This window comes from Manihot esculenta, chromosome 10 (genome assembly GCF_001659605.2).
Source record: "Manihot esculenta cultivar AM560-2 chromosome 10, M.esculenta_v8, whole genome shotgun sequence".
Lineage (NCBI taxonomy): Eukaryota > Viridiplantae > Streptophyta > Magnoliopsida > Malpighiales > Euphorbiaceae > Manihot > Manihot esculenta.
Genome location: NC_035170.2, coordinates 31800865 through 31811905, shown reverse-complemented (window position 1 = coordinate 31811905; position 11041 = coordinate 31800865). Strand labels below are relative to the sequence as shown.

Genomic DNA, 11041 nt, shown 5'->3' with positions numbered 1-11041 from the left:
TTTTGTTCCTTTCTTATTTTTACATTATCTTTTAAAATCCTATTAACTTATAAAAATTGTCCATTATTTCTTTTTAAGATATCTAAAACATATTTCCATGTTCAGAAAGTGAAGAAAAAAGTAATGGATTTAAAAAAATAAAAATAAAAAAAAAATCCAATCCATGATTTTATATATGAATCTGAGCGTCTGAATTAATAAACAGCTTCAATATTCACTAAAACAAATATATATTGTTGATTAGTGAAGAACTCTTGAATGGCTAAGGCGCCAAATAGCCGGAGATGGTCTCTCCCAGTGCCAAGTGTACAGGAGCTCGCAAGCCAACACCTCCACACAGTCCCACCTAGGTATGTCAGAGATGACTTCTCCGACATCATCACCGTTCCTTCTGGTGATCACCAGCTTCGTCTGCCGTTAATTGATATGACCAAGATGGTCAACCCAGAGACCCAAGCTGTGGAGCTTCACAAGCTTCACTCTGCATGCAAAGAATGGGGTATATTTCAGGTAAATCTTTGATCAGATTAAGTTAGTATGTACTAATAAAGAAATTAAAGAGGAAATTTGGATATGAACTTAAGGATTGGAATTAATTTTTTGCAGTTAATAAATCATGGAGTTTCAGATGAATCACTGAGGAACATGAGGAAGCAATTTGAAGAATTCTTTGAACTTCCCTTACAAGAGAAGAAGCACTTGGCACAGAGGCCTGGAAGTAATGAAGGCTATGGCCATTTGTTTGTAATGTCAGAAGAGCAAAAGCTTGAGTGGCAAGACATGCTCTTCATCAAAGTTCTTCCCTTTCAAAGCAAAATCTTGGAATCTTGGCCTGGAAATCCTTACAAATTTAGGTATAACATAATATAATATAATGAAATATTACAATTTTATACCCTAGTTTAAGACTTTGGTAGAAAATATATTTACTATATCATCTTCTCAGGGAAATATTGGTGAATTATGTTGAAGAGATGAGAAAGGTGACAGTATCAATAATGAAGTTCATAGCAATGGCGCTTCAGATAAAGGATGAAGATTTTTATGAGTCTTATAATAAAGAAGGGAAATGTGATATGAGGGTGAATTTTTATCCAGCTTGTCCTGAACCTGAGAAAGTTATAGGGATACACCCACACGTTGATGTCCATGGGATCACTCTCTTGCAAGAATGTAGTGATACTTCAGGGTTACAGGTTCTCAAGGATGGCCACTGGGTCTTTGTTGAACCCATTGATGGTGCTCTTACTGTGGACATTGGCCTTATTTTGGAGGTAACAAAGCTGCACATCTGTGCACTGTAATAAAATATTGAATTTAATATTTTAGTTTTGATATTATTAACATTCTTTTAATGGTGGGTAATTAAAAATGTGATGATGCAGATGATGAGCAATGGGATATACAAAGCACCATTTCACAGAGCAGTAGTAAATAAATCAAAGGAGAGGCTTGCAATAGTTACTATCTGCTGTCCAAGCTCATCTTGCAGAATTGGTCCAGCAAAACAACTGCTTCAGTCTGGAAGCCCACCACTGTACAAGAGTTTGACATTGGAGGAATATTTTGAATGCTTTTACAACTCACCTCCTGGATCTGATATTCCCTTCATTGACAAACTCAAAATCTGATATATAATATTAGCAAAGACCCCTGCTTTACAATAAATAATTAACTTGCTTATTGCTGTATCATATGCTGCTGTAATGATAAATAAAACTGCGTGGGAGATCTCCTCTTGTGTGTTCTCTAATGCTTCAAGGTTTAAATTCAGTGTTAAATGATGATAAGAGTGTCAGCAGATTGAACTAAATGGGGAAGGACAAGGGGGCACAGAAACTTGAACAACACCTTCAAGCATCTGTGTCACAGTCCTCATGGAGGGTCTCAGAGATGGATCCTCTTGGATGCACCATATTGCCACCATCACTAGCTTTTCCAGTCTTTTTATGTCATTTCTTGCCTCCTCATCATGCTCCACTAGTTTATCTACTCTTTTTTCTTTGTAGCAGTCGTAGGCCCAGTCAGCTAGTATGACTTCCTCTTCATTCTCGCTTTCCATTTCAAGGCCTCTTCTGCAACAAATGATCTCTAGTAGCATCACCCCATAACTGTAAACATCTACTTTTGCTGTAATTGGCATGTTCCTGAACCATTCTGGTGCAACATATCCTTTGGTTCCTCTAATGGCTGTATGTGTGCGAGTTTGATCACTCATCAGAAGCTTAGCCAATCCGAAGTCCGAGATCCTTGCAGTAAATGAATCATCCAGGAGAATGTTTTGGGGTTTAATATCACAATGGATTATCTGTGTGCTGCACTCCTCGTGCAAATATGTGAGTCCTCTTGCAATCCCAAATGCCATCTGCAATCGTTTGTTCCAGTCAGGTCTTGATATTCCAAAAAGGAAGCTAGCCAATGTGCCATTGCTCATGAACTCATACACCAAAAGCTTGTTTGAGCCTTCATCGCAAAATCCAAGCAATCTGACCAAATTCTTGTGATGGGTTTTGGCTATTGCGCTTACTTCGGTTTTGAACTCCTTTTCACCTTCTTGCACCATCCTGTCTAGCTTCTTGACTGCAACATAGGTTTTTGAACTAGATGATATTAACACTCCTTTATACACAGTGCCAAAAGCACCTCTTCCAAGCTCTTCCTTGAATCCATCTGTGGCTTCATCTAAGTCTCTATATGTAAAAATACGTTGATTTGTTTCTATAATGTTGGGTGTTTTAGTTCGTTTCAGTCTGTTTTTGTTCGAGTAAAGAACAATCAGAGCTACTGCTGTTACAAGTAGGAAATTAAGGAATACTGAGCTACCTAAGAACACTCCTCCCACCAGAATCAAAGTTTCTCTATCTTTCTTCCCTATGTTTGAATTCCTGACAGAAGGTTCATCAGAAGAAGCATCAGATTTACTTGCCTTGATCAGAGCTTTCCCGTAGGTGTTGTAATCCACTCTTCCTTTTGAAAGTGGCAATTTTTTCATAAAACAGGTCCCCTCCTTTATAACAGCAACCATGCAATTGCAATCAGAAAGGCAGAGCCTACTGCAGTCATCTTCATTCAGCCCCTGTAATTGTTCATAGTTTGCAGAAAGTGGCCAGTATGTATTTGGCAGCTCCTGCATTACATACAAATCCTCAGGCTTTGCATTGTCTTGCTGACAATTTGGAATCCTGTTCTGCTTACAGCCATTCAATTTATTGGTTGGATCTGATGGGGAAAATCCCGGAAGGCATTCACAAATTGGCCTTCGTTTTTCATCAAGTCTGCAGTAGCTGTTATATCCACAGGGACCACCACCCAAATCAGTGGGGATGCCATCCATATCAGAGCAAATATCATTTGGGACTGACCAAATGGCAGACCAGGTCTGCCCCCAGCTTCCATTTGTTTGAGTTCTTGGATGAGCATACAGTGCAAAAATTCCATCAGCATCAAGCGTTGCCCTGTAATAGTAATCTCCTGGGAATTTTGTTCTGTCCTTTGTGAGGTTGACAACACTTCCATTCCTGACGAAGACATTGAGATCGCCTGACTCATTGAAAACCATTCTGTATCCAGAATTCATTTCATCAGCACTATCTGTATTGCTCTTGTAATAAGCTCCATAAGGAAAATCTGTGGGCAAGCCAATAGGACGAAGCACCAGATTGCCATCTGTTTTCATGAACAACTGAAACCTTCCTTTCGAGTAATTGTCTTCTGTTTGCTTAGAAGATAGCTTTCCTCCAAATTCTAGTTCTTGAGTTGGCAAGATTGTGTCTGTGGGGTTCTTGAAACTCTCCCATAGATAATTAGAATCTCTGCCTGAAAGAACAAAATTCCCATCATCTAGCATAGCAGCATATGCAACTCCATCAGTTCTAGACATGGGATTCCAGATTTCTTCTCCTTGTGGACCTGTAAGTGTGAAGTTGCCATTGTTAGTAAGCTGAAGCTTGGATCCTTTTGGTGCTGGATTATCTCCATTTGCATACCATACTAATGTCCTCGCTGGTATTTTGTCATACCAGATGCCTACCAAGAAGAGATCTAAATTGTTGATACGCCTAAATCCAAAGGCAAAATCCCCAGAAGGTGATTTCCAAGAAGCATCCTCAGAAGCAATAAGAGATGATCCTAAACTAATGTTTGCATTTTGTGCTTGTAAAAGGAATGGTAAAGAGAGAAGAAGAAAGGGGGCAAGGCAGTGAAAAAAAGCCATGGCTAATTTAGATGAGCATGCACAGAAGAGGTTGCAGAGTTTAAAACAAATTGAATCAAATCAGATTAGATTAAATTAAAGTTAAAATCAAAATCAAGATTGAAATTGATGACCGCTGTTTCAAAGTCCAAGTCGTCAATGGCTGAAAAACAGCATCCATGATTGAATTTTGAAGAGGTGTATTTGAGATTGATCTCTGGCTTAAGCAAGCTTAGTCAATTAAGTTTTGGAGAAACTTGAAAATTACTTGTTTAGAAATGAATGGATGATAAACTTGTCAAAGATATCATGTTGAGGTCACTAGAGAAGCTTACAAAATTTTTCAAGGACACCTGGAGAGAAAATACAGTTCTTAGTTTAACCAAAATTTTCAATCTTATCATAAAAAAATGCATTTAGGCTTTTCAGAAGCAAAATGGTCAATGTTTAAAGTTGATTTTACTCTGAGTTGAGAGGGACCTTTTTACAATTTTCTACAGTTAGTCAAGGATTGTATTCTCTCTACAGTTTTTTACACCCACATAATCAAATTACACAAATAAAATTCAGTTCTTGCTAATATTGGAGAAAGTGGAAATGGGAAATTTACAGTATTACATGCAAATTCTATAGGCAGGGCTATGGCAACATTCTCTTCTGGTAAGAAGCGAAGTTGGGATCTCCCTTTCAAATGGTTACCCATCATTTGAAAGAGAGTAAAGATTAGGACTCTATTCAGTAATATTAGCTCAAGTAAAGGATAATTGACTACGTTGTACAAATATTAAAATATTTTATATTATTATTATATAGAATAGTATAAAGTTATTATATAAAATAATATAAAATTATTTTATAAAGTAATATATTTTTTGTACAATTCACCCTGTTTGTAGAGAGATTAAAATATTTTTCCTTTTATATATTTAGAATTTGAATATAAAATATTGATTAATGGAGAATGTATTATAATATTTTATTTTATCTATTGAGATTTAAAATAATATAAAAAAATATTAATTAAATATAGTCATACAAAAAATTTTAAAAAAATTAGAAAATATGAGATATGTTTATATTTGAGAAAAATACATCATTTAATAGAAAAATGTGAGATAGAAAATAAAATTGAAATAAAATTCATTTAACGGAATAATTTAATTATTATTTAATATTCTATTTGACTTTATTAAAAAATATAGAGATAAAAGATGCATACTATCTAAAAAGAATTGATATGAAATCCATTCAAGATAGATTTTAAGATAAAATCTATTAAAATATTATTAGTTTAATTATTATGTAAAATTTCATTTGAATTACTGAAATATTAAATATTCAAGCTCTATATTATCTGAAAATAGAAATTGTTATAAAATCCATTCAACACTAGATTTTTAAGATAAAATTTATTAAAATATTATTGATTTAATTATTATGTAAAATTTCATTTGAATTATTGAAATATTAAATATTTAATGTGTTGCTATATACTATTTAAAAATAAAAATTAATATGAAATTCATTCAATGATTAATTTTAAGATAAAAATTATTAGAATATTGCTGATTTAATTATTATATAAAATTCTATCTGAATTACTGAAATATTAAATATTTAATGTATTGTTGCTATATTTTCACTTAATATATGTCATTTAATTATAATATATAAATCATTCTATTTATTTTATATAATATATTATAAATAAATTAATTTATCATATTGAAATATATTATGCTTTTAAAAAAATAATTAAAATATATTAATATCAATTAAATTTTTATAATTATAAAAATATAAAATAAATTAAAAATATAATATATTATAAAAGTAAAAAAATAAGAATTAAATTAAAAATTTTTAAATATTTAAATAATAAAAATACTGAATTTTAATATTGTGTTGAAAGACCGTTTCCGACATTAAAATAAAATTTAATTTGATGCACCGTTGGACATAACCTTGTAAAAGTTAAATAGTAACTTTCTCAAATCATATAATTAGTTTGTTTTATATTGTTTATATTTATAAATAATTTTTATTATTTAGTTAATTTTTTTTGAAAAAATTATTTTTTAGTCCCTGAGGTTTAACGTAATTAACACTTCTGTCCCTCTATTTTGGCGACCCAACACTTAAGTCACTCATTTTCTTTTCTATCCAAATTCATAGTCCTTCCGTCCAAAATAGCCGTTTGGAACACATGAATTGACAAAATTAATTCTTCTTCTTCTTCATCCTTCTGAAATTTCACATTGAAAGAAGAGTATTTTTAAAAAAAATTATCACATCTCACTTTTGACTCTTTGACCAAACGGTTCAAATGGACGGAAGGAATTTCACATTGAAAGAAGGATATTTTTGAAAAAAATTATCACATCTCACTTTTGACACTTTGACCAAACGGTTTAAATGGACAGAAGAACTACGAATTTGGACTTTAGAGAAAATGAGGAACTTAAGTATTGGATCGCCAAAATAGAGAGACAGAAGTACGTTAAATTTTAGAAACTAAAAAATAATTTTTCCTTATTTTTCTCCTTTTTTATCTCCCCTAGAAAAGGAAAAGAAAAAAGAAAAAGAAAAAACAAACACAGTAAAACGGTGCGTTTTGCTTCGAAGACCTAAAGAGAGAGAAATAAAAATCAATCGCCTTCCTGATTCTCCTGGTTAAACCCTAGTGCACTTGAAGCTCTAAACCCCAATCTCTCCTCTCCTCTCCTCTCCTTACAATGGAGCAGGAGCAACAACGAAAGGATCAATCTTCACGAAACTCAATCCCTAAAGAGCAGCAAAAAATGCTATGCGAAGAGTGCAAACAGAACCCATCAAAGTACAAATGCCCGGGCTGCTCTATTCGCTCTTGCAGCCTTCCTTGTGTCAAAGCTCACAAACAACGCACTGGATGCTCGGGAAAGCGGGTTCAGACGCAGTTCGTTCCTCTATCTCAGTTCAATGATAATATCCTCTTATCTGGTACAAACTTCAAACTTGTTATTTTGAGCTTTTTTGTATTCGAAAATTTTGTTTTGCTGTATTGTGTCCGAATTTTTAATGGCTTGTTTTGATAATGGTCTGTTGTTAACTACTTATACTGGGTTTTTGCTGTCCTGGGTTCGATTTGAATGCCTTATAGGAATGTACTTCGTGCTCTTCTCTAGCTTTTAGGTGATGATTATTCTTCTCTCTCTCTCTCTCTCTCTCTCTCTCTCTCTCTCTCTTTTATAATATTATGTGTGAATATGGGCAATTGCCACCTGCTCGCACTTGGTCTTCGTATTTATTTAATTAATTTTTCTCATTCCGTGTTTAACGTTGTAAACTCTGTCTAATATTTGCAATCTTAAGTGTTTATGTGTTGGGTTTAAATTCCCTTCTCACTCACTTGTTTATAACTGAATGCCATTTTGATGATTTAGGAGATTTCAGGTTGATAATAATTAGCTTAAGAACCTCTTTTTTTTTTTTTTTGGGTCCTTTTTGTGGAAAGAGTATAGGTTGCTGGGTTTTAACAGAAATTTTCTGGGAAGATTATTTTTTGTTAAGATTGGAGTTTCTTAAAGCCCTTTGTGTGCGGTTTATGATTTATATTGTGCTTCACAAAGTTTTGCTTACGGCTCAATGCCATTTGCAATGTTTGGTAAACCTGGAAAACAGATTATAATTTGCTTGAGGAAATGAAGAGGGTTGCTGATTCTTCTCAGAGAATGAGAACAAAATTGTGTGCATATTCTCAATATAAGTTACCAGCTCATCTTCGAAGCCTCAAGGGTGCTGCTGCTGGCCGGAGGACAAAGCTTCTTTTTCTCCCAAGTGGAATGTCAAAGAGGGTGAAAAATCAATCTCATTACAACCAAAGGTTATTTCAATTATTATCTATAAGCATAGCTTGCGAAAAATTCATATTGTTTCAATCATATAACAATAACTTTTTTGGATGACTATATGCTTTTAGATTTCTGATATCATACTTTTTATTTATTTGTAAATTTTTCCTGGTTTCTTATGCAGATGCGTGCCTCTATTTAGAATTATTTTAAAGCCTTATTACTTGCATCACCTTGATATCTTTCGAGATCTTTCCTTTATATTACTATTATCTTAATGGGTTACATATTATTTCTCTTGGAGATAATTTGCTAGTAGTACTATTTAACTTTAGTTGCCACCTGTTTTTTATCATGTTTGATGCTAAGGGACCTATGTATGTCAAAGATCTTGATTTGAAAAGTTGTGAAGGTGGTTGGTTCACATATGTGCTTATATTTTCAGGAAGAAATTTATATCTTGGACAATTGAGTGGCGATTTCACACTACAGATGTTACTTTAGTAGACCATGGGTAAGTAGTTACACTGCCTCTTGATGGCGTTTTTCTCCTCATTGGACAAATCTCTTGGTTTTTATTTCATAAGGTGATATGCAAAAGAACTGAGGTTAATTATTTGTGCAGAATACGCGAGGACACACACCTATCCTCTGTAATTGAGAAACATCTAAAACCTGGACCATGGAACCATCAATTAAGGCAATTCTGTGAGGAGCATCTGGATTCTCTTAAGTTTTTTGTCCGTAAATATCCGAAGGTATTTTATAGTGAACTCTTTTATGATGCATTATTTTGATGCATTTATAGTGAACTCAACCAAACTGATGATCCATCCAAACTAATTGGGTCAGCTACATACGTTCTATTGAGTATCGATATTTTATGAGCTGTACATTATATATTGGGACTAGTATTTACATTCCATCATTTGACCAAATTAATCTGTGCTGCTGCTTCATTACTTCTGATCCAGTATCAAAGAAGCTAATTTATTAGTGTCTATTTTTTATTTGTGTTTTTCAGGGACCCAGGTCAGCTTTCTGTGAATTGGACATAAAGGCCCCTTTAAGGCAACAACTGGCCAATGTTGTCATTTTGGAGTATCCTGTTATTCATGTTTTTCTTCCTTCACAAAGTTATGATTTTGAAGTTATCAAAGATGTGAAACCTGTCAGTCATAGACCAGAATCTAAGAATCCTGTTCACAATGATCACCCAAGTCCAAAAGGCGTTGCCTTCAGGGAGGAGGAGGTAGAAGAAAATAACGACTCTTCAAATCCTCAGGTTTATGATTTCCTGAAAAATGTAATTTTGAGTCCGCTACCTGAAATCCCTCATCTGAATACGTCTGAGAAAACTTTGTATGAGCAATCTGATGCCTTGGCGAGAGAGGCACTGGACAATAATTCACATTACAATTCCCAGACCATGGAACCAGGAATTTTTGAGGATATGGACTTTGATTTTGATCAAGGCTTGATGGATGCATACTCGGATCTCATTGGACAAGTTAATCCTGATGACTTTCTTGATTTGGGAGGTGAATTTCCTAAGGAAGAAAAGTTGGAAGAAAGGAAAGACGTGTTGAATTCCAGGGGAGTTTCATTGATGCAAGAGGAATTAGAAGAAGGGGAAATTGTGGAGTAATTTGTATGCTGGATGTGAATTGAACGTTGATGGTTGGAATTTGAAGGAGTAGCTCATGAAAATTACTTCTGCCATTCCAGTTTTAGATTTTTGGTTCCCTTGTAGTGGGTATGAAGCAGAATGCATTGGATTTATGGTAAGGCAAACATTCTTTCCCTCGTATAAAGTTTGTGGATGCTATTTGATATGCATTAGTCTTTGTCACATGTGATCTCAGTCGGAACATATGACTTTGATACCAGCCGTCTCATCTCATGCTTCCATTTACTGGAACTGGCTACCATTATTCCTGATATGCACATCCAAGGTACATCCCTAATGAAACTCAGATGTTTATCATCTTTCATCCCTTTGGTGGGGATGGTCAGGTGGGTTTGGTTGCAGAACTTTCATGGTTTTTTCACTTTGCTGGCGTTTTTACAGCATATACCTTACACAGTTTGTTTATGGTGCCTGTGAATTGAGTACAGAATTTTATTTTAGAATTTGATTCGATTATCAAACTTTCAATCTATCCCTTTTTGTATTAAAGGAGGATAAGTCCATAAATTCTTCATAGTATTAGTTTTTAGTTGAAAATGCCAAAATTTTTCATTTTTGAATTGATATTCAAACTTGGGATCTCACAGTTCTAACAACATTCATGTACTTAAGTTTATGTGGTGGGAATTAATTTTGCAGAGATAATACCCTGGAGTGAAATCTGGATGACTCAACCTAACATTTTCTTTTCTTAATTGGACCATTCTACTCTGTTATGTTCAAATAGAAGAGGCATTCTAAAGCCGTAGTTACTTGTGGAACTAATAGGCGTATCGTGTGTGAATTAAACAACTACTTCAATTTTAATATGACTTAGATTGTTATTTTCATATCTATGTTTGTTCTTATTGACATTTCTATATCCAAAGCAACTATCTTTTCTATCCGTATTTATCATGTGTTTATGAAAGGATGAGGGGAAACAAAAAGAAACTAAAACAATATTATCAAACACAAATTTAGATTTTTGGGTTAATTCCTGATGGTTTCGGTTTTTGAATTTAGATTTTGATTTGTGGGGATTTTGGTGTAAACTTAAATGAAAAAAAAAAAACCATAAGAAGCATTTATTAAGAGAAAAGAAGAAAATTATTAGCAAAATTTTATATTGTTAAGTCCTAAGTTTCTATAATTACAATGCCTTTAGATTATCTGGATAAGCGAAGAAGACTGCTTACGTGTCCATTCATATAAATATTTTTTTTATATAAAATAATTATTTCACATTTCATATCAAATTTACAAAAAAACGATTTTCTAATATAAAATAAAACGCATACAATCATAATAGTTTTAGAAAAATAATATAAACTAATAGTAACAACTGAA

The 11041-nt window shown here is 33.6% G+C and overlaps 3 protein-coding genes across 3 annotated transcripts; 2 read left to right on the top strand and 1 right to left on the bottom strand.

The window, feature by feature from the left end:
- Positions 1-200: 200 nt before the first annotated feature.
- LOC110625193 (protein SRG1) lies at positions 201-1631 on the top strand. The gene is made up of 4 exons (XM_021770768.2): positions 201-510; positions 607-854; positions 947-1274; positions 1386-1631. The coding sequence occupies exons 1-4, from the start codon at positions 259-261 to the stop codon at positions 1629-1631; spliced, it is 1074 nt and encodes a 357-aa protein (XP_021626460.1). The 5' UTR covers positions 201-258.
- A 99-nt stretch (positions 1632-1730) lies between these two features.
- Positions 1731-4381, bottom strand: LOC110625190 (G-type lectin S-receptor-like serine/threonine-protein kinase LECRK2). The gene has a single exon (XM_021770761.2). The coding sequence runs from the start codon at positions 4211-4213 to the stop codon at positions 1796-1798; it is 2418 nt and encodes an 805-aa protein (XP_021626453.1). The 5' UTR covers positions 4214-4381; the 3' UTR covers positions 1731-1795.
- A 2480-nt stretch (positions 4382-6861) lies between these two features.
- On the top strand, positions 6862-10201 carry LOC110624850 (box C/D snoRNA protein 1). Its single transcript, XM_021770250.2, has 5 exons — positions 6862-7171; positions 7853-8054; positions 8468-8536; positions 8648-8780; positions 9047-10201. The coding sequence occupies exons 1-5, from the start codon at positions 6928-6930 to the stop codon at positions 9668-9670; spliced, it is 1272 nt and encodes a 423-aa protein (XP_021625942.1). The 5' UTR covers positions 6862-6927; the 3' UTR covers positions 9671-10201.
- Positions 10202-11041: the final 840 nt, after the last annotated feature.

What these genes read in the sequence shown, in the direction of transcription:
- LOC110625190 (XM_021770761.2), bottom strand. Translation starts at nt 4,213, where the DNA reads ATGGCTTTTTTTCACTGCCTTGCCCCCTTTCTTCTTCTCTCTTTACCA.
- LOC110625193 (XM_021770768.2), top strand. Translation starts at nt 259, where the DNA reads ATGGCTAAGGCGCCAAATAGCCGGAGATGGTCTCTCCCAGTGCCAAGT. An exon ending in GGAAATCCTTACAAATTTAG is followed by an intron (nt 855 to 946) that starts GTATAACATAAT and finishes TCATCTTCTCAG; the next exon opens with GGAAATATTGGTGAATTATG. An exon ending in ACATTGGCCTTATTTTGGAG is followed by an intron (nt 1,275 to 1,385) that starts GTAACAAAGCTG and finishes GTGATGATGCAG; the next exon opens with ATGATGAGCAATGGGATATA.
- LOC110624850 (XM_021770250.2), top strand. Translation starts at nt 6,928, where the DNA reads ATGGAGCAGGAGCAACAACGAAAGGATCAATCTTCACGAAACTCAATC. An exon ending in CAATCTCATTACAACCAAAG is followed by an intron (nt 8,055 to 8,467) that starts GTTATTTCAATT and finishes TTATATTTTCAG; the next exon opens with GAAGAAATTTATATCTTGGA. An exon ending in GTTACTTTAGTAGACCATGG is followed by an intron (nt 8,537 to 8,647) that starts GTAAGTAGTTAC and finishes TTATTTGTGCAG; the next exon opens with AATACGCGAGGACACACACC.